This window comes from Phascolarctos cinereus, unplaced genomic scaffold, assembly GCF_003287225.1.
Source record: "Phascolarctos cinereus isolate Bilbo 61053 unplaced genomic scaffold, phaCin_HiC Scaffold_7;HRSCAF=346, whole genome shotgun sequence".
NCBI lineage: Eukaryota > Metazoa > Chordata > Mammalia > Diprotodontia > Phascolarctidae > Phascolarctos > Phascolarctos cinereus.
In genome coordinates, this window is record NW_027556180.1 from 128,146,224 (window position 1) to 128,168,532 (window position 22,309).

Genomic DNA, 22,309 nt, shown 5'->3' on the forward strand with positions numbered 1-22,309 from the left:
CTTTAGCAACATCTAGTGAAAGATTGTAGTTTTGGGTGGTCATGGGAACCTAACTCCATATTTCCTATAGGTTCAGTGTATCAACATTAGTGTTTTTACTTTTGTGTCATTTTCTGAGACCATTATCCCCATGAAAGTTAAGGACTGACTGTAATTTGGCTCTTTTACTACACTTACCTAATCAATCATTTATTTAGTGTAAGTTGTTAAATCTATGCTTTATAGAACAAAAAAATGTACAGTTTTCAGTTTGTGGTCCCACTTTTTAGATGATAGATAAACATATATTTATTATTGTATCTGAGGCTAGTAACATTTAACAGTACACAAAATTCAATTTAGCAAAGGGAGGGAGAGAGAGAGAGAGAGAGAGAGAGAGAGAGAGAGAGAGAGAGACAGAGAGAGAGAGAGAGAGAAAGTAAAATAGAATAGGATGAGATGGGGGATGGGATGGGATGGGATGGGATGGGATGGGATGGGATATATAGTATAAATACCAGCAATTCTACTGAGTAAAAATATCAGGAATGTAGACTAAACTGCATAAAAATACATGAATGTCCTACTGATTTTCAAATAGTATTTTCTCTAACAGAATGGCAAATTATGTTCTTAGCTGTATGCTATACATGCCACATGATAAAAACTAAATAATTAATCAATATTTAAAATTGACCCTGGATTTTATAAACTTCCTAATGTCTCTTAAAACATGAAAAACCCTAGGTTTTAAGTCTGTAATTCAAACACATTCCTACTTATTTGTTTAATGAGGTCAGGCTGAAATAGACATTTTCTAATCATCTAAAAATAGCTCTGGGAATCATAAAGTACTTAGTTCTAATCCTATTCCTGACCCTGACCTCCTTTGCAGCCTTTGGGAAATACTTAATCTTTTCTTAAACGTTGCTGTTTGTGCATAAAAGATAATAATGCTTGCTTGTCTCCCAGAGGAGTTATGTAGATTTTCCAGCTTTAAAAAGAACACAAAATTTAAAAGTGAGTGGCAGCATATGTATCCTAAATCCTGTAATTACTAAAATTGGATTATATTAGAAAAAATGTGTTGCATTTGTATTATACAAGCTCAAAGAAGTGTCATTAAGTATATAAATGTCTGTTTTTTGAGGGATAGATTGCCAGTTAGAAATCATGCAACTGACAATGCTATTTTCAGGATGCAGCATGTGCCATCAAATATAAAAGATGTTTGGAATGTCAATTATGGCATCTCTGAAACCTGGTAATGTGCAGCACTATCAGTTAAAATATTTGGTTCAAAACAAAAGTACATTTGAGTATTGCTTTAGAAACCTAACAAGAACTGGAGATTTTAACCTCTTATTTTGAGTTTAATTGACCTCAAGAGCAAAGTAAAAAATTCACCATTTAGTATCTTATCCTCATAATGGAGATTAACCTCTCATAATCACATAGGGAAAGCATTAAGGTTCTAATAAAGCCTCCTCTCCGCCATTACAGGAACAAGAATTTGCCTCCTAAAGAAATTTTTCAATTTTTTTTCTCCTGCTAAATGACACATAATTTGAGGTATTATTTAAATTGTGATTATCAGTTTTAGTCTTTTTTTGTTCAACGTGGAGTACACTTGGGAAAGAAATTCCCACTCCCTTTACCACAACTTGGTCATCTTAGAGAGTTTCTTGGGGTAACTTAAATGTTAAGTGAATTAAATATGGTCACACAAACAATAGGAATCAAAGATTAGGCTTGAACTAAGCTTTTCCTAAGTGAAAGGTCAACACTTCATCCACTATATCACACTATCTTGTTATTCTTGGTCAGAATATGCACTGTCACTCAAAGATTGTGAGTGTGTTTTATTAAGCAGAAGCTTGATGAGGTACACAGTACCATATATGTGAATAATTCCTTTACCCATCATTTAGGAATCTCTATTCTCCAGGTTGTCAGTAATGAAGAATATGAGAGCATTTCCTTCCTTTCTCTTCTCTTTTCTTTCATTTCCTGTCATTTCTTTCTTTTCTTTTTTAACTTCCTTTTCCTTTTGCATTCATGTTTTCTAATTCTAAGGGGTTCTTATAAATTCCTTTCTATAAATCCTGTACAGAGGATATGTCCCATTATCATAGTAACTCAACTGATCTTGGTTAAAAACTATAGTTAAAACATGGTTCACCATTTAACAGGAGAAAGAAAACAGCTGAATTCCATTTTTGGAAAATATTTTTAATAATGAAGAGATTTTAACAATCCCATAGTTCTCTCTGAAACCAAGATCTTTTTAATATCAACATTTGTCTGGCATGCTGTAGGGCTGTAAATTACACTAGAACACAACATCCTAAGAATTAAAGTTTTAAATCAACAGAAAGGGAATGAAGGGGTGGATGGTATACAAGAGTAAATTATCCCACATTGCCAAGAAAGTATGAGCAAAGACAAAGATCACAATGTGACATGAGACACTGAATAGAAAGGAGGTGGGCCAATTGTTCAGCAATGGTGAGCAATCACCAGGGGATGGTTTTCATGCTCCATTAATATCCATGCAACTTCAAGAGATCTTAAGGAAAGGCCAGCCGGTTGCTGGAATCATCATTATAAATAAGCATTGGTCAAGATGAGGTCTAAATGAACTGGAAAGTACTAAGTCAGAAGAATTAGTCACATTGATGTGATATTATATTCATTGAAGTATTGGAATGAAATGAAGATAAAAATACTTCACAGCTTGCCTTGATTTAGTGTTATAAGAAAAGCAATTTGTAATATTAAAGTACAAGTTAAGCACTAGGCAGCTAGGTGGCATGTGGAATAGAGCACTGGACATACAGATAAGAAAACTGAAGTTCAAATTCAATCTCAGACACTTGGTAGCACTGTGACCGGACTCAATTCACTTACCCATGATTTATTTCAGTTTCCTCATCAATTGCCATGAGCGCCTGCATTCACAGCTATTGTCTAATGCCGGCAGAGTGTGAAGAGAGAAAGAATCATGGGCTAGGTGGGAGCAGTGAAGAACAAACTCCATTTATTGATCTGAGGGCTCAGGCTTATATAGTACTGGATCAAGCAATAGTAACATTATTATTCATGAAAAGTACAAATCTAATTAAGTGATTTCCTTACTTCCTTGTACCTTGTCTGTTACATTCTTTCCTGCATCCTGTCCTGTACCCCCTCCATTTCCTCCCTTCCTGCATCCTGTTCTCAAGAGACAGAAATGGGGGGGGGGGGAGCCGACATGCTGAGTTTCGCAGCTGTCAGGCTTAGTACAAACTATAGGTAAGACCCGGGCTGGCCTAAGCCCTCCAACTCCTCAGGACTGGCCCTCTACAATCTATAAAATAATAGCACCTACCTCTCCAGGCTGTTGTGGGAATCAAATGAGATAATATTTGTAAAGATTTTTGTAAACTTTATATAAATGCTAATTATCATCATCGTCATCATCATCATTGTCATATCCATATGAATTGCTAACCTTCCAAGCTAAATGGAGTAAAGATTCATTTCTATATGTAAGTTAGAGAAGCTAGAAAATGATATTATTTAAATCTTCTACTGATTAACAATTCACATTTCAAATAAATCAGGTGCTAACAGTAGTTGATGATTTCTAAAAAGAAAAAATACAATTTATATGTTTTTCTAAAGCTAACTATTGCATTACTGACTCTCATGAGCTGAAAGTAGGTAGGTAACACAAACGTTTTCCTTTAAAAAAGAAGAAACAATGTCAAGAAAAATGCAAATAAAAAAGGACCACATATAAATGATAGATATATCTTTTGAAGTTAAAAAAGAAGAAGAAATAAGACAGTAGATAGATGTCAGATACCTAATGTCATATGCCCATCATTATGTGTTGTATTAAGCAATATCTGGTGGTTTAGAAGACACATGAATTTGTTTGTAATCTATAGAAGTAGCATTCACTACAAAAACAAAGAAGCATCAGTATTGAAAAAAAAAAGTGTTGATGTTTTTAAGGAATTCAAAAAAGTCTAATCCTTTATCCAAGTAAGGTGAACACTTTAGTTTACCAGGAAGAGTGAACAGGTAAACTTAAAGGGCCTTTGAAAATGACAATGTTTTAAAATCTAAAAAAGTCTAAAAGTTTATTGGGGAGTATTATTTCCAAATGAATTTTTGTTAAGTCTTTTTTCAGATGTTTCCAGTTCTTTGTGATCCCATTTGGAGTTTTCTTGGTAAAGTTATTATTAAGTGGTTTGCCATTTCCTTCTCCAGATTAAGAAACTGGGGCAAATATGGTTAAGTGACTTGTCAGAGTCACACAGCGTGTAAGTGACAGAAACAAGATTTAATCATGAACACGAGTCTTCACAACTACAGCCATTGTGCCACCTAGATGCCCTTCAATTGAAAACAATTCCTAAATTAAATTGTACATTAATTTTGATGTCACTTTCAAAACTCTTTGGAAATTATATTTCAATGACACAATTATATTAAATTTTCTTATTTTCATCTGAATTTTAAGTTCTGAATTTTTTCTTTCTCACTCTCCCAAAACAAGATAAACTGAGCCTACAGATGTATCCATATTGTTTTTTTTTTTATTTCACAGCATTTTTGAAGATTATATCAGTTCTGAAGTCTTTGCTTCTCACTCCATCACCATATCCATTGAATAACATTTATCATTTTCCTTTTCTGTCACATTAGTCAGTCTTATAGGCATGAGTGGTACTCTGATTTATTTTAATTTGTACTTCTCTAATCAACAGTGATTTGGAATATTTCAATATGATCATAGATGACAGTAGTTAGAGGAAATTTTATATCTCTAAATGCTTAGATCAATAAAATACAGAAAGAGCAGTTCAATGAATTAGACACGAAACTTAAAAAAAAATTAAAATAAGAACAAATATAAAATCTTTAATGAAATGCCAAATTTTAAATCTTAAAAATCAAACAAAAGATTAATAAAACTAAAAGCAAAACACTATTGATCTAATAAGAAATAAAACTGGGAGCTGATTTATGAAAAAGCCAATAAATGATAAGCTATTGGTTAATTTGATTTAAAGAAAGATAAGAACCAAATTACCATTATCAAAAATGAAAAGGGTGAATTTACTGCCAATGAAGATGAAATTGAAGCACTTATTAAGGAGATAGCTTGCCCAATTATATACCAATAATCTGATAATCTAAGTGAAATGAATGAATATTGACAAAAATATAAATTGTTCAGTTTAACAGAAGAGAAAATAGACTCTTTCTAACTTCATCTTAGATAAAAAATTAATTGAATAAGCCATTAATGAGCTTCCTAAAGAAATTTCCAAGACCAGATGGATTCACAAGGGAATTCTGCAAAATATTTAAGGAACAATGTATTCCAATACTACATCAACTATTTGGAAAAACAGGCAAAAAAGGAGTCCTACCAAATTCCTTTTCTAACACAAATATGGTTCATATATCTAAACCAGGAAGAACAAAATCAGAGAAATAAAATTGTTTACCAATACATCAGCATCCTATTTCTTAACCTTCAACTTTATGTTAAGGTTAGGTTTTGCTCTCAGCACAGAAAGGGCACTGTCCCAACCTCTAGGTTTTGAGCTACTTCTAGGGGTCTCTACATTTTAATTTCTGCTGGTCATTTCCACCCTGGCATTGTGATCAGCATCCCTGCTACCCTTTATCTGTGAGCTGTTGAGTGCTAGTATTCCTCTCACCTTCAGACCATCACAGAGTCCTTCATCCTAGATTCCCATATGGGAAATGCAATAGTGTCCTGCACCCAGTGCCAGCAGTAGGTCCCCTATAATCTCCTTTTGACCAGTTGTCTGAACCTCTCGCCACCTGTGGGCTTAGAGGTCTAGAAGTTGCTGCCACCTATTCAGTTACCCACAAGGCCTTCTGCTGGCTTGATGGGGGCTGTTGTCTTGCCAGATGATGTCCTTTGATGACTTCCCAAGGCAAGGCCTCTGCTGGCTTGGTGGCATACAGCCATTTTCTGTACTGCACTCCACTTTCACACCAGTAAGACAGGCCTTCATTGTCAATCTTCTAAGTTTTATTGGATGGGAAAATTGTTTCATCTTGTCCTTTTGTTGGTTTTGAAACTCCAGAATTCATTTGGAGGTGTTATTTTAAAATTATTTGGAGGGGAATTTGAAAGAATTAAGGCAAATTTTTGTCTTGACTCTGCCTTCTTGGCTCCATCTCTCTTATTAAATTCTTGAAGACTATATTAGTTAAATGCATGTTCTGGAAGGTTTTATTAAGCTAGAAAGGTTTTTCTGTGTGTGGGGGGGGGAGGTGCTATTGTTAGAATTGTGACTTTTATGTAAATACTAATTATCCTAGTTGAGAGAATATTGGTTGTTGTGATTGTTACTGTGAGGTGGGTTTGGTCTCAGCAACTCCTGAGAATGTCCATTAAGTCGAGGTTAGGTTGTGAATCAAAGTTCCCAATAGAATCTGAAAATAGAAAACTCCAAAAATATTATCTATTTCTAGCTTCTACATTTGATACAATATTGAATTCTCACCTCTTTTATGTAGTGTCCTTGAATAAAACATGAGATTTCTCTTGTTCTTAAAGATGTATACTTTCTTCAAAACAATCCATTAGGCAGCCCATCCCCATTTCACTTCAGTACCTCAATAGATCCATGATTTGAATGATTATTTACATCTGTGCTCCATATAATTGAAGGATTAAAATCACTGTGCTGTCCATACAGAAGCTTCAACAGGGATACAGGTCAACAGAAAGGGATAGCAAGACTATTGAGAAAGTACTAGATGGAGTCATAAAACAGGATTAGCAGGCTATTGTGCTTCCTATAGATCTTGAGTTCCAATGGGCAGACATCTCTGATCCCTGCCTACTCCTCTTCCCTTTTCCTAACTATAGTGAAAAAAGTGAAGAATAGACACCTTGGAGGTAAAATGTGTGAATTAAATTATCTAGTTTTTTTTCCCCTCTTTAAATTAGGCCACCTTGATTCTAGGCTTCTTTCCCTAAGGATGTTCTGACAGTATCCTAGTTTACTATCAATAATTTTTCATAACTATGGCTGCTGTCATTTAGCTTTCTTTATTTTATTTCCTTACCTAGTTCACAATGAAGTGAGATGTCCCATGCATAGTGTTAAGGTTCAAATAGCAAGAACACATCTACTCCATAAAGTGAGCACACTTCTCTGGATTTATCCCTGGAAAGATAAAAGTGGAATGGAAATGCAATGATGTTAACATAATACAGTAAGACAATGTATCCACTTACCTTGGTTCCTAGGTTACTGTCTTAATACTTTAATTTTTTTTTTTTGAAAATCATTTACAGTTGCATTAGCTTGGATAGTATTTGCTTCTTTCAGTGAGATAGTTGTGATTGCAATACACAAAACCAATGAAAGTGCTGCATTAGGTAATTGTACTATATCATATTTGAACAATATCATTACACAATTCAAAGAAAAGTTCATTTTATAATATGTAATCTTTATTAATATAAAAACAACTTATGAGCATATTTTTTTGAGAAGAAGGCAAGGGGATAAATTAAACTAAGAAATTTTGGACCAAATTTAATTTTATTATAAAGCTAATGTTCCTCTTGAAGAGACTAATTTATACCTTGGGAGTAATATAAGTACTGGATGAGAATACATTCTAATGGTAAATAGTTTTCTAATAATTATTACCTATAATTAAATCATAAATGTTATAGTAGTGCCCATTAAAATCCTGAATTCTAAATCAGCTACTTGCTTTCTTGGCAAGGCCAATTATTTTAACAAATTTATACCATTGCTTTATGCATCTTAAAATCATTAAATATTAAAGAAAGAAATAAAATATATTAATCAACATAAACAATCATAACAAAACTAAGTGGGCTGCTGCATCTTGGCCATAAGTGTGTCCTAATTTCACCACAGCCTGCCATTGTTTTATTTGTTGATGCTAACTAATGTAAATCTTTATAATTTCTGCACACATATTGGATTTCTCTTTTCAATTCAGCCAAAAATATGAGCTAGGAAGAGTCAATAATTCTATTTGAATGGACATTTGTTGCATTTTCAAATATTTGTTGATAGGCTTTTGTGGTCAGAAACAATTTGTTGCTTAATAAATTTTTCCCCTAACATTATTGATGAATGTTAATTTACCTCTATGAAATAGAAGCATACTTAAGAAATGCTAGAATATAATGATAAAATCATCAATGTAGAATATATTTCAAATTTTAATAATATATTTTATTTCTCTTTCCCTTTTTTCTTTTTTTTTTCTTGAGAAGGAAACAGTCTTTCAGTGTCAAAGCTGCTTCCTTTTTACAAAGTAATTTTGTGGAATTTGGAGGGGATCTAAAGGCTTGGTACCCAGAAATCAGGGTTCTTGAAATAGGAGTTAGATAATAGCAGTAAGGAGTTAAGAGTAAAACAAGAAGCCATTTATTCCCACTGGCTGATACAGATACCCAAGATGGAAGGCAATGAGCTTGGTATAAAAGGTTCCTTAATATACAACTTTTCAGGTAGCATTCAAAATCTAAACATTATTCATAGTAGCATTGTATGAAACAAAAAGAAAAAAAGATGGTATTTCTAAACACAGTTACACAAAAATAGTATAGTTTTTGGAGAAAAAATATGTTATATGTTACAGGAGACAGATAAGGGAATGATTCTCTGAGTATAGTTAGCCTCACTCAATTAAAGAAATCTGTATGAAGAGTTGACAGGCAGAACAACTTTCCCAATCTCTGGAATCTCTCACCTTCAGCCAATATATTTTTTGCCAATAAGAAGTGAAAAGGAGATACTGAGGTACACTAGCTGTGGTTCACTAGGAGTCATTTATAGAAAAATTGCTAACACATTGGAGCAGTGCTATTTTTAAGGAAGGAAAGGTCTCTGTGTTGCACAAACATGACAGGGAAGTTCATGGTGTAAAACCTGTAGTTTTGGTAAAAGTTATTAAGGTGGGGAAGGTGGCAGTGGGGGGGGGGTGAGAAGGCTCACTAGAAAGTGCCAACCTCAGGAAATTTGCTGAAGTTAGTCTCTGCAATTCATCTGAGGATGAAAATTTGGCCACTTAGCACACAGTAGGTACTATTTTGATTTGTACAGTTTTACAAAGAACTCTACTGTGTATTACTGAAAAAATTGTTTTCTAAAGGATGTAGCTTAATACTTGAGAGCATGAAACACATTGTATGCTCTGAAAAGAACAGGCCATTTTAGTTTTGTTTTATTAAATAATTCCCCTTTTCCAATTTATAGCAGCAATTTAGAATGGGGCAGGGCACAGTGATGTGGCCTTGCCTTCAAAAAGTTGATTTTTGAAACATATGTCATGTAAAATAGAACAGTAATGGGACATGTAGCAGGACTGAAGAGGCAGTTCTGTGTAGTTAAAAGGGTCAGAAAAATTAATTTCCAAATGGAGTTCTCTCTACAGAGAGTCAACACTGCCAATAACATTTCAAGATTTCTCAACTTGGCAATTTAGGATGAAGAAAGCAAATTTTTTCTATCAAAACACAGGCAGACAACACCCATTCCTACTAAAAATGCTACAGAGCCAAGATGGCGGAGCAAAAGCAGTGGCTTGCTTGAGCTCTCCCCCAAAGCCCTCCAAATACCTACAAAAAATTATCTAAACAAATTCTAAAGCAGCAGAACCCACAAAAAGAGTGAAATAAATTTCCAGCCCAAGACAACCTGGAGGGTTGATCACAAAGGTATATCACATCAGGCTGGGAGAGGAATTCAGTTTGGTGGGGCATGCATGCCTCAGTGAACCTAGAGCAGGCCTCAGAGGATTGAATCCCAGGCAGCTATGGTGGTTTCCTGACTTTTCAACCCACAAACACCAAAGACAACTTAGATGGTCAGTGGGAGTGGCAGCTAGGTGGCCCAGTGGATAAACCCAGTGGATTCAGGAGGACCTGAGCTCAAATCTGACCTCAGGCACAGAACACTTACTAGCTGTGTGACCCTGGGTAAGTCACTTAACACCATTGCTGAGTAAGAAAAAAAAAAAGGTTCACTGGGAAAAGTCTGTGTCTGCAGTGAGAGAGAGCAGCACATTCCCAGCCCCCACTTCCTGAGCAGAGCCTTGGGGTGGTGGCTGCTTCTCAAGCTTCTGGCTCACAGACTAAGGGGCAATCAAGTAACTAATGAGAACAACATTGCAAGGATCTCTCTGCTGGTACATCATTCTCTTGCTTTACCCACGCTTGAATCTGGCTCACAGTTCTGGGTGGCAGTCCTGGGGCAAGGAGGAGCTCTGGCGTGGTGGAGCTTATAATGGCAGTAAGGAGTAAATCTTCCTCACATTTCCAAGACAGAAAGGACTGCTTGTGGTCACTGATAGACCAGAGCATAGGCCAGGAAAGGAGTAAACACCTCGCCCCTTATCATACCACCTTGGAAGAACTGAAAATTTACAGGTCCCTACAAGTATCTCTGAAAACAGCTGCACAAACCCCCAAAGCTTGGGATAGTACATTCTCACACTAGAAGCAGACCCCTACCTTAACAAACAGTTTATAACTCAAATAATTGGCTAGGACGATGAGCAAGCAGTATAAAAAGAGTCATACCATAGAATCTTACTTTGGTGACTAAGAAGATCAAAACATACAACCAGAAGAAGAAAACAAAGTCAAAGCTCCTACATTCAAATCTTCCAAGAAACATATAAATTGGTCCCAGACCATGGAAGAGCTCAAAAAGGATTTTTAGAAGCAAGTAAAAGAAGTAGAGGAAAAATTGTGAATGATGCAAGAAAATCATGAAAAACAAGTCAACAGCTTGCTAAAGGAGACCCAAAAAATACTGAAGAAAATAACACCTTAAAAAATAGCCTAACCTAAATGGCAAAAGAGGTCCAAAAAGCCAATGAGGAGAAGAATGGTCTAAAAAGCAAAATTGGCCAAATGGAAAAGGAAATTCAAAAGCTTACTGAAGAAAATGCTTCCTTAAAAATTAGAATACAGTGATTGGAAGCTAGTGACTTTATGAGAAATCAAGACACTGTAAAAACAAATCCAAAAGGATGAAAAAATAGAAAGCAATGTGAAATATCTCATTGGAAAAACAACTGACCTGGAAAATAGATCCAGGAGAGAGAATTTAAAAATTATTGGACTATCTGAAAGTCATGATCAAAAAAAGAGCCCAGACATCATCTTTCAAGAAATTATCAAGGAAAATTGCTGTGATATTTTAGAATTATAGGGCAAAATAGAAATTGAAACAATCCACCAATCACCTCCTGAAAGAGATTCCCAAAGGAAAACTCCTAGGAATATTGTAGCCAAATTCCAGAGTTCCCAGGTCAAGGAGAAAATACTGCAAGCATCCAAAAAGAAACAATTCAAGTATTGTGGAAATACAGTCAGGATAACCCAATATTTAGCTGCTTCTACATTAAGGGATGGAAGGGCATGGAATATAATATTCTGGAGGGCAAAGGAGATAGGATTACAACAAAGAATCACCTACCCAGCAAAACAGAATATGATCTTTCAGGGGAAAAAAATGGTCATTCAGTAAAATAGGGGGCTTTCAAGCATTCTTGATGAAAAGAACAGAGCTGAATATAAAATTTGACTTTCAAATACAAGACTCAAGTGGAACATGAAGAGGTAAACAGGAAAGAAAAATCATAAGAGACTTACTAAGATCGAACTGTTTACATTCCTGAAAGGAAAGACAATATTTATAATTCATGAGACCTTTGTCGGTATTAGGGTAGTTAGAGGAAAAAAATTATATGTATGTATATAGAGATAGACAGATAGAGGGCAGAGGGTGAGTTGAAGATTAAGGGGTCATATCTGGAAAATAAAATTAAGGGATGAGAGAGGATTGTTCTTGGAGAAGAAGAAATGGGGAGGTAGAATGGGGTAAAATATCTCACAAAAAAAGAGGGGAGGGCAGACTGGTGGAGGGGATAATCAGGAGCAAACACTTCTGAGAAGGGACAGGGTCAAAAGAGAGAATTGAATAAATGGGGGGCAGGATGGGATGAAGGGAAATGTACTTAGTTTTTCACAACATAACTACCATGGAAGTGTCTGGCATGACTATGCATGTATAAACTATATTGAGTTGTTTGCTTTTTTAATGAGAGTGGGTGAGGAAGGAACAAGGAAGAAAATTTGGAACCCAAAGTTTTAAAAACACATGTTGAACAATTATTTTCACATGCAAATGGGAAATAAGATGTACAGGAAATGGGGTATAGTAATCTATCCTGCCCTACAAGAAATGTAAGGGGAAGGGGATAAGAGAAGGGGGGGGGAAGATAGCAGGATGGGCAGATTAGGGGAAGGGGTATACAAAATGCATGTCATCTTGGGGTGGGGGGAGATATGGGATGGGGAGAAAATTTGGAACTTAAAATCTTGTGGAAGTGAATGTTGAAAACTAATAATAAATAAATAAAAAGAAGACGAATGGTGAAAAATTAAAATTTTTAAAAAAGGAAAAACAGAAGAGAACATAGGAATAAATGAAGTCTTCCTTAAAAAGATAGATAGCATCTATCAAAAACCATCAGCAATCCTTATATGCAATGTGGATAAACTAGAAGAATTTCCAATAAGATCAGGAGTGAAACAAATATGTCTATTATCACCACTATTATTCAATATTTTGCTAGATGTGTTAGCTGTAGGAGTTAGAAAAGAGAAAGAAATTGAAGGAATTAGAATAGGCAAAAAAAGAAACAAAATTATCACTCTTTGCAGATGATGTGATGGTATATCTACAGAATCTTACAGAATAAAGTAAAAAAATTCCTTGAAATAATAAACAAATTTAGTGAAGTTGCAGGATATAAAATAAACCCTGACAAATCTTCATTATTTCTATATATTACTCACAAAGGCCAGCAGCCAGAGACAGAAAGAGAAATTTCATTTAAAATTACCATATATTCTAATGGGAGTGTACATGCCAAAACAAACTCAGGAACTATATGAACACAATTACAAAACACTTTTCACACAAATAAAGTCATATCTAAATAATTGGAAAAATATCAGTTGTTCAAGGATAGGCCAAGCTAATATAATCAAAATGACCATTCTACCTAAATTAATTTACTTATTCAGTGCCATCCCAGTCAAACTGCCAAAAAATTATTTTATAGAATTAGAAATGATAATAACAAAATTCATCTGGAAGAACAAAAAGTCAAAAATATCAAAGGAACTAATGAAAGGAAATGCAGGGGAAGGTGGCCTACCTGTACCTAATCTTAAATTATATTATAAAGCAGCAATCTTGGTACTTGTATTAATAGGATTTAGTGAGGTTCGGATTCGCTCCTATAAATGACACTCTCCAATGCACCAGAAAATAATAGGAAATAGATAATTTATTTAGAAGAAGCAAAGCACAGATAGTTTGAATTTGCATAGAAAGCATAAATAATAAGAACAATCAATAATATAGCACCGATCAAGAGAGTCGGTAATGGAAGAGAATACATCACCAATTCAAGGGAACCTCCAAAATCAATCAACGGCTGGGAGCCCCGTTACAGCCAGTACAAACTTGAATTGTGTAAAGATTTTCCCGGGCGAAGCGTCCTTCCCGAGGGTGAGGCTCAGCGGGCTTACAGGACGCAGTGTTTTTATATTGTTCTAAACAAAGAAGGCTTGGGGCCAAGAAGCCCTTTTTGATGCTTGCGCTATTCATGGTTTGTCCAATACACATCTGACCTTAGCCACGCTCCCATCCGCCTGAGGCTTGGTATTTTGTTTTTTAATAACATCACGTCTCACAAGGAGAGGAGCCAACCCTCCATGTCAACGTGACCTAGGAATGGCTAGTTCCTGGAATGCTAGGCCAAGAACACTCAGGAGATATGGAACGGTCATGACCGAGATTTGAACTGAACCTATTTATTTGAGTGATCTTATTAATTTAAAGGGGAATTTCCAATTTCCATTTCACTTGGCCTTAAGATCATGAGAATAATAGGTGAGGGGCAAAGGTGTGACATGAGTGTATATAGTGCGTATTTTGGTATACATACAACAATTGCATATACAAAGACATAAAAAGAACAAAGCAAGTAGTAGTATGGGGGTAGCTAAGGAATTAAAATACATAGTAGCAGTAGGAGATTTAAAAAGAAAATCATACCAATGATGATTAGTATCTGAGATCACTAAATGAGAAGCTTCGACTAGTCTTCCTGCGGCTATAAGAGTCTGTATTCGATGTTCATTTAACGCGCGTTGGTTGGACTCTAATAACTTTTTGATTTCAGTCGACTGATTCAAGATGTTCATAAGGGGATATAGAGATAGAGACACATGAGGTAGAGGCAAAGATTGGGGTACCCAAGCAAAATTTTTAACTAGGTTAGTGTCTGGTGGAAAGTAAAAATCATTTCCTTGCCAGCGTAGGAAAGATACATTGGATAAGCAACCAGAAAATGGAACAGTAGTAATATCTACAGATAGAAGGTCAGAGTGATTATTAGAGGCTATACAAACATATTGAGTAGATACTTCATATATCATAGAAAAGTTACTCACTGGGTATAAAGTTAGATCACACAAATTGGATGAATGTGAGAGAAGGCAGGGTTCCATCTGCCGAGTCATCATCCCACAAACAATCCCTCCATTAGTTACAACACAATCAGACAGAGTATGAGTTACATTATACCAATCTATATAGTTTCCATAGATATGAGGTAAAGCAAAGTATTTATGTAAGACAAAAGGTATTACATGAAATTGGCACATAACAGTCCAAGTTTTAACTTGGTAGAGTATAATAGTTCCAGCGCACCAAAGTGGAGTGCATCTAGCATTCTCAGGTTTTTGCTTTTTCCATACATCTGACAAGTCAAGTATATCGTTCCATATGTGAGAGTTACCTTCCTGTAGTAATCTTTGGGCATTTTCCTTCTGTATGAGGGTATATAAGTTTTGCAAGGAACATTTAGTCCAATTAAATAAAACACCAATGTTTTTCATAAGGTGTAAATTAACGAGGATGCTATTATTAAAGACTTGTAAAAATTGGCCTTGGTATTGTAATGTATTTTGGTGTGGCAGGATCGTTGTGGGTAACCATTGGGCATTCACAGTCAAAGCTTGAGAAACATCTTGTCCAGCACTGCGCAGTCTGCTAGCCAAGGTCTCAAGGTCTATAGAATTAACTATACCCAAACCAGTTCCTGCACCACCAAGTAATGTATCATACCAAGCTCTTTTTTTCCTGACACAACTTTCTAAAGAGGGAAAAGTTACATTATAATGAAACACTATTTTGTGTTGCAAGATAGAGGTGTTAGTACATGAGCGGGGGACACGAATTATTCCAGGAGGTTTCGGAGTCACAGGTACAACCCATACTAATTGGTTTAGATATTCTTCATACAGCCCATTGGAGGTGTTACGACAATAAAAATATTTTCTGTCGTCCGCTTGTGATAGTGAGACAGTGTAGGTGGAGTTTACTTGTGTCCAATTATATGTTACAGATCTTAACCTTTTAGGAAAATATGGACTAGGTGGCCAACTTGTAAGGGTACAGGATATATTGGTACCGTTTGCTGCAGTTACAGTTAGATTAAAACTAGTTAAATTGACTCTCATTAGGGGAAATAGAGGGGCGTCCCAAACTTCTACGTTGAATGGGTATGACCAATTCATGATCTGGGTGTTGTTTTCACCAACGTAGATGGAATCAGTACGCGGTCCTTGCTGAGGAGTTCCCACTGGAATACCTGGAGTCCATGCCATAGTTAGCGTGTAGCAGGAAAACACTGTAAAACACTTAATTTCGCAAAAACATTTGGGTTAGTGGGACATGATACCACTTATCATCACCAGGGTATACTACTATGGCAGTATTAGTGTTTCCTTGTGCGATGAGCTCAGCTGGCCTTGGTCTATCAGATTGATGCTTCTTTATCCAAACTTTAGTACCAGGAATTGCCTTTTCTGGTATCCAGGAGATGTCACTATTATTAGAGCTCCCAAATCCCTGATCTCCTCTTTCTGTGGAGTCAGGAGACCCATTGATTTTCTGCCACGAACCATTTAAATAGGGTAATATCACTAGTTGACAAATTCTCTCACCAGTCTTACATTCAAAAGGTTCGCTTTCATGAGAGTTATGTAAACAAACTTTAATTTCTCCTCTATAGTCATTGTCTATGACTCCACCCAAGACATGGACTTGGTTGTTTAGGGCTAAACCAGATCTAGAGAACAATTGTCCATAGTGTCCTTCAGGGAGCTTAACTCCTACTCCTGTAGAACACAGTTGTTGGCCTAATGGAGGAATATGGACATCATGAATTACATATAGATCATACCCAGCGGAGCCTAAAGAGGCATGCCAGGGCTGCCTAGCATTCTCATGTAAAGTCCACCATTGAATGGTCAAGGGGGACGAAATTCTCCTTATTTGTAAATTAGGAGTCATCATTCTTGAAAGAGGAGTCCCACCCCCATCAGTCAGAGGCCTGTTATTTAATTGCTTTAAGGCCTCAAACAAATTTTCTTTCCATCTCTTCAAATCATGGTTCTCACTTAATTTCTTTAGTTTCTCCTTTAATAATCCGTTCATTCTTTCTATCAAACCAGCGGCTTGGGGATAATATGGTATATGGTAAATCCATTCTATATTATTATATTTACAATACTCATCTATATCCTTACCTTTAAAATGTGTACCATTATCACTCTGTATTTGTAGGGGGGTCCCATAATAAAGAGAAATAATATCTAGGGTTTTACAAGTGTTTTTCTGGGTAGCCCGTTTATAGGGGCAGGCAACTAATACCCCAGAGTAGGTGTCCACACAAGTGCAGGCATATTGACACCCCTGACTAACAGGTAAGGGTCCAATATAGTCTATTTGCCAAATTTGAGCAGGTAAAGACCCTCTAGCCAATTCTCCAGTGATTTTCTTCGGCACAGGCCGATGAGCAAATAATTGACATTGTATGCAGTTTTGTACTATTTGCTTAAATAGATCCAGAGGTATGTTAATCCCTCTGTCTAATGCCCACCTGTAAGATGCAAGAGCGCCAAGATGTCCTGCGGTGATATGGACCCATTTTCCTAATTGTGTTTCGTTTTCCTTTCTGGGGGTGACCTTTAAAGCTTTTCCTTGAAGTTTGGATAATTCATCAGCACGGGCATTATACTCACGTTCCACAGAATCTTGATTCACATGGGCATCTACATGAAATACAGATACATTAGTACATTGACACCATTCCCATATTTGTTCCCATAATTCTTTTCCCCACACATCTTTGTCTCTAATTTTCCATTCGTGTTTCTTCCAAATTGGCATCCAAACTGCTAGGCCATTGGCTACGGCCCAGGAATCAGTATATATATGACATTGGCCACCTTGTTCCTTTTGAATTACTTGATAGACAGCCACTAATTCGGCCCATTGGCTACTCCGGCCTTCACCAGAGCTTTCCAAAATAGTATTGCATGAAGGGTTATAGGCTACAGCTTTCCAGCACCTTTTAGATCCTATATATTTAGCCGACCCATCCGTAAACCAGGCATGATTCTTTTGTTCAGGGGATAACAAATCATACCCGCTATTCCAAGAGACGGGCGATTGTTCATAAGTTTTTGGTATATCAACATCATTGGAATGTTTTGATAATTCTAATACCTTTTCATGCAAGGTGGAAACACCCGATCTGCCTGTCTTGACTCTATTTTGCAAATACCATTTCCATTTAATAATTGATGATTCTTGGGCATGTCCTATTTTATGTGAGGCGGGGGTCCCCATAATCCAACTCATAATGGGTATGGCTGGCCTCAATACAACTTCATGGTTTAAAGTTAAATGTTCTGTCTCTACCAGGGCCCAATATGCAGCCAATAATTGTTGTTCAAAAGGAGTATAATTTTGGCCAGCAGGTGGCAGTTTCCGCGACCAAAATCCTAAAGGAACATTCCTGCCCTGTTGTTTTTGCCATAAACTCCAATCAGCATATCCATGCAAAACTGTAACTTGCAATTCCATCGGCCCTGGCTGTACAGGCCAAAGATCCAGGGCAGTTTGAATAGCTATTTTGGCTTCCTCAAAGGCTTTCGATTCTGTTTCCCCCCATTCAAATGCATACTTTTTCCGGGTAACTTTATACAATGGCTTCAAAATCTGACCTAAATGAGGAATGTGATTCCTCCAAAACCAAACAACCCAACGAACTTTTGAGCTTCTCTTTTGTCCCTAGGAGGTGAAAAATCTAATATTTTTTGCTTGGCCTTGGGGAGGATTTCTCTATGACCCTTATTCCAAATTATTCCTAAAAACTTCACACTTTGAGCTGGACCTTGAATTTTATCAGGATTAATCTCCCATCCCTTCTCCTTCATATGTTCTATTAGTTGAGTTAATCTTTTCTCTACCACCTCTTTATTCTCTGCCTGTATTAAAATATCATCAATATAATGAGTTATTTTCACATCAGACCATTTCAACTCATCTAAATGCTCAGCTACAATTCGGTGGCAAATGGTTGGGCTATGTATATAGCCTTGTGGGAGTCGTGTAAAGGTATATTGCCTGCCTTGCCATGTGAATGCAAACTGATCCCATTGTTTGGGGTCTATGGGTATAGTGAAAAAAGCATTAGCCAGATCTATTACCGCATACCAGAAACCTTTATAGGCTTGTATACTCTCAATTAAGGATATTGTATCCGGTACAGCGGCGTGTAGAGGTGGAGTAAATTTATTGAGTTGTCTATAATCCACTGTCATTCTCCATGAGCCATCAGATTTTCTAACTGGCCAAACTGGGTTATTCCATGCAGTAGTGGTCGGGATCATTACCCCAGCTTGTACATATTCCTGTATAGTTTTAGTAATTTCTGCTATTCCTCCAGGAATTCTATATTGTTTGAGATTTACTATCTGGGATGGAGTAGGTAATATGACAGGGGGTATTCTCAACTTCCCTACTATAGCGCATATTTGAAGGGAGCGGGCAGCGAATTGATACTTTCCGTCTGGTAAATATAAAGTCATTCCTTTTAATATATCTATCCCTACAATATATTCTGGTATAGGAACTACAACCACGGTATATTCTCTTTTAGAAAAGTTGCCAATTTTCATTTCTAGTTGAACTTGTTTAGCAGGGATTTCATCGCCCCCTAATCCAGATATAGTTATAGGTATTCCTTTTTTAAACTTTGAAGGATTTCCATATATTAACGTGGCCTCCGCCCCCGTGTCCACTAGGGCATTTGCCTTGGTGGTTGAACCATTCCTCCAAAAAATAGTTATTGGAACATGAGGCCGATAATCAGTATGCAAAGCATGGACACGAAGGGTTTGGCCTTTTTCCTAGTCCCCTTTAAAATGGTCCAATGAGGGGTATAGTGAGGGAGGAGCACTGGGAGTAACAGCATTCAAAGCCGAAACTTGACCAGCGTTTTTCACTTTTTTCTTATACAACTGGGCTAGTTCGGAAGTGGGAATTCCATCTATCTCTTCCCTATTTACTCCAGCCTTCAGAAGGGCTGAGAATAGCTCCCTCCGGGTTAGTCTGTTCTGTGAACTAGATCGGGGCTTTCCCCAGTCTCTGGAAGCAGTTTCTCCCACATCCCTAAATTCCCCAAGATCTCCCAGTTGGGACAGTTTGTCAATTACTTGTCCTAAAGATTCTCCCGTGGCTGCTACTAATAAAGTCAGAATCAGATGTTTATATGTCGCAGGGGCGGTTTTAACAACGGGGGCCCGATGTACAGCAATCACAGGGGTATCAGTGTAGGTATCAGCTTCTCCTACTACAACCGCAGTTTTCATAACTTCTTCCTTTAGTTTTTGAATCCCATCCTTAAGAGTATACCACGGGCGGCATTTGGCCACATAGAGGAATCGGGATACTGGGTCCTCAATCCTTGAGCTACTAGCTCTAAAATTGTGGTGTTTGCACCATTACTATTGAGTGCTACCTGGCCGTGATCACGAAATGCCTGTTGTACAAAGGGATTGGAGGTCAGGCTTAAAAATTTTAAACAGTCCTTAGGATCTAACCACACTCCTCCTGCTCCCCATCACTCAATCTTACAAGCCAGGAGATTGCAGGTTCTCCCGACCGCTGTGAGAACCTACTAAGCAAATCCGTAATTTCTCTTTGGGAGTAATCTTCCGTAATTTCAGTCACCCTGGGTGGGTTAGTTCCCTCCTTTTCGGCTTTTCTCCTAACTATCGGCCGAGCTTCCCCTCCTTAACGTCCGGAATTTCCTCCTCTATCACTTCTTCCCACCCGTCGTCATCCTCATCCCAAATATCGCCGTCCCAAGTATCAGGGTCCCAATTCATATTTGCTGCGGCGATTACAGCATGCACTTTCCTTTTATTCACTTTTCCTCGCCTATTTCTATATTTATACTGTGCCACCCGAACAGCAGCCTTCTCGGCTACATTTTGATAATTCCTAGCTTGATCCCCTAATATAAAATTCTGGCACTGCAGCATAGACAATCGACCCTGCAATTCAGACATTTCTTTCTCCATTTGTGCTTTCTCTTCCTCCTTCCTGTCTAACTCCAAACACACTGTCCTATATGCAGTCAGAAGAGCCCACCCTCTTCGGCATACTCCACTCATTTCTTTCCCCTTTTCAATTGGAATATTAGATAAACATGCAGTCAACTGTGAGGGCCTTCCGTTCCTCACCCTGCTCCCCCAATCCTCACTAGGTCCTGTACACTGTGACCAGGTTTTTGCGAGCGAGGAAAACGGAGGGTCCTCCCAACCGGGGACCTCTACCGGAGCCCGGGGCTCAACATTTCTCTTAAAGAAAGGCATTTATACAGCGAATCCTGTTCGTGACGCCAATTTTGTATTAATATGATTTAGTGAGGTTCGGATTCGCTCCTATAAATGACACTCTCCAATGCACCAGAAAATAATAGGAAATAGATAATTTATTTAGAAGAAGCAAAGCACAGATAGTTTGAATTTGCATAGAAAGCATAAATAATAAGAACAATCAATAATATAGCACCGATCAAGAGAGTCGGTAATGGAAGAGAATACATCACCAATTCAAGGGAACCTCCAAAATCAATCAACGGCTGGGAGCCCCGTTGCAGCCAGTACAAACTTGAATTGTGTAAAGATTTTCCCGGGCGAAGCGTCCTTCCCGCGGGTGAGGCTCAGCGGGCTTACAGGACGCAGTGTTTTTATATTGTTCTAAACAAAGAAGGCTTGGGGCCAAGAAGCCCTTTTTGATGCTTGCGCTATTCATGGTTTGTCCAATACACATCTGACCTTAGCCACGCTCCCATCCGCCTGAGGCTTGGTATTTTGTTTTTTAATAACATCACGTCTCACAAGGAGAGGAGCCAACCCTCCATGTCAACGTGACCTAGGAATGGCTAGTTCCTGGAATGCTAGGCCAAGAACACTCAGGAGATATGGAACGGTCATGACCGAGATTTGAACTGAACCTATTTATTTGAGTGATCTTATTAATTTAAAGGGGAATTTCCAATTTCCATTTCACTTGGCCTTAAGATCATGAGAATAATAGGTGAGGGGCAAAGGTGTGACATGAGTGTATATAGTGCGTATTTTGGTATACATACAACAATTGCATATACAAAGACATAAAAAGAACAAAGCAAGTAGTAGTATGGGGTAGCTAAGGAATTAAAATACATAGTAGCAGTAGGAGATTTAAAAGAAAATCATACCAATGATGATTAGTATCTGAGTCACTAAATGAGAAGCTTCGACTAGTCTTCCTGCGGCTATAAGAGTCTGTATTGATGTTCATTTAACGCGCGTTGGTTGGACTCTAATAACTTTTTGATTTCAGTCGACTGATTCAAGATGTTCATAAGGGGATATAGAGATAGAGACACATGAGGTAGAGGCAAAGATTGGGGTACCCAAGCAAAATTTTTAACTAGGTTAGTGTCTGGTGGAAAGTAAAAATCATTTCCTTGCCAGCGTAGGAAAGATACATTGGATAAGCAACCAGAAAATGGAACAGTAGTAATATCTGCAGATAGAAGGTCAGAGTGATTATTAGAGGCTATACAAACATATTGAGTAGATACTTCATATATCATAGAAAAGTTACTCACTGGGTATAAAGTTAGATCACACAAATTGGATGAATGTGAGAGAAGGCAGGGTTCCATCTGCCGAGTCATCATCCCACAAACAATCCCTCCATTAGTTACAACACAATCAGACAGAGTATGAGTTACATTATACCAATCTATATAGTTTCCATAGATATGAGGTAAAGCAAAGTATTTATGTAAGACAAAA

At 37.2% G+C, this 22,309-nt stretch overlaps 1 protein-coding gene across 1 annotated transcript; it reads right to left on the reverse strand.

Annotated features, from left to right (window-relative positions):
* Positions 1-13,362: 13,362 nt before the first annotated feature.
* On the reverse strand, positions 13,363-21,667 carry LOC144454749 (uncharacterized). The gene is made up of 3 exons (XM_078147221.1): positions 21,070-21,667; positions 17,047-17,218; positions 13,363-15,802 (listed from the first exon to the last, which is right to left on the reverse strand). The coding sequence occupies exons 2-3, from the start codon at positions 17,092-17,094 to the stop codon at positions 13,958-13,960; spliced, it is 1,893 nt and encodes a 630-aa protein (XP_078003347.1). The 5' UTR covers positions 17,095-17,218; positions 21,070-21,667; the 3' UTR covers positions 13,363-13,957.
* Positions 21,668-22,309: the final 642 nt, after the last annotated feature.

What these genes read in the sequence shown, in the direction of transcription:
- LOC144454749 (XM_078147221.1), bottom strand. Translation starts at nt 17,094, where the DNA reads ATGGGTCCATATCACCGCAGGACATCTTGGCGCTCTTGCATCTTACAG. An exon ending in GGCGCTCTTGCATCTTACAG is followed by an intron (nt 15,803 to 17,046) that starts GTGGGCATTAGA and finishes TGCGAAATTAAG; the next exon opens with TGTTTTACAGTGTTTTCCTG.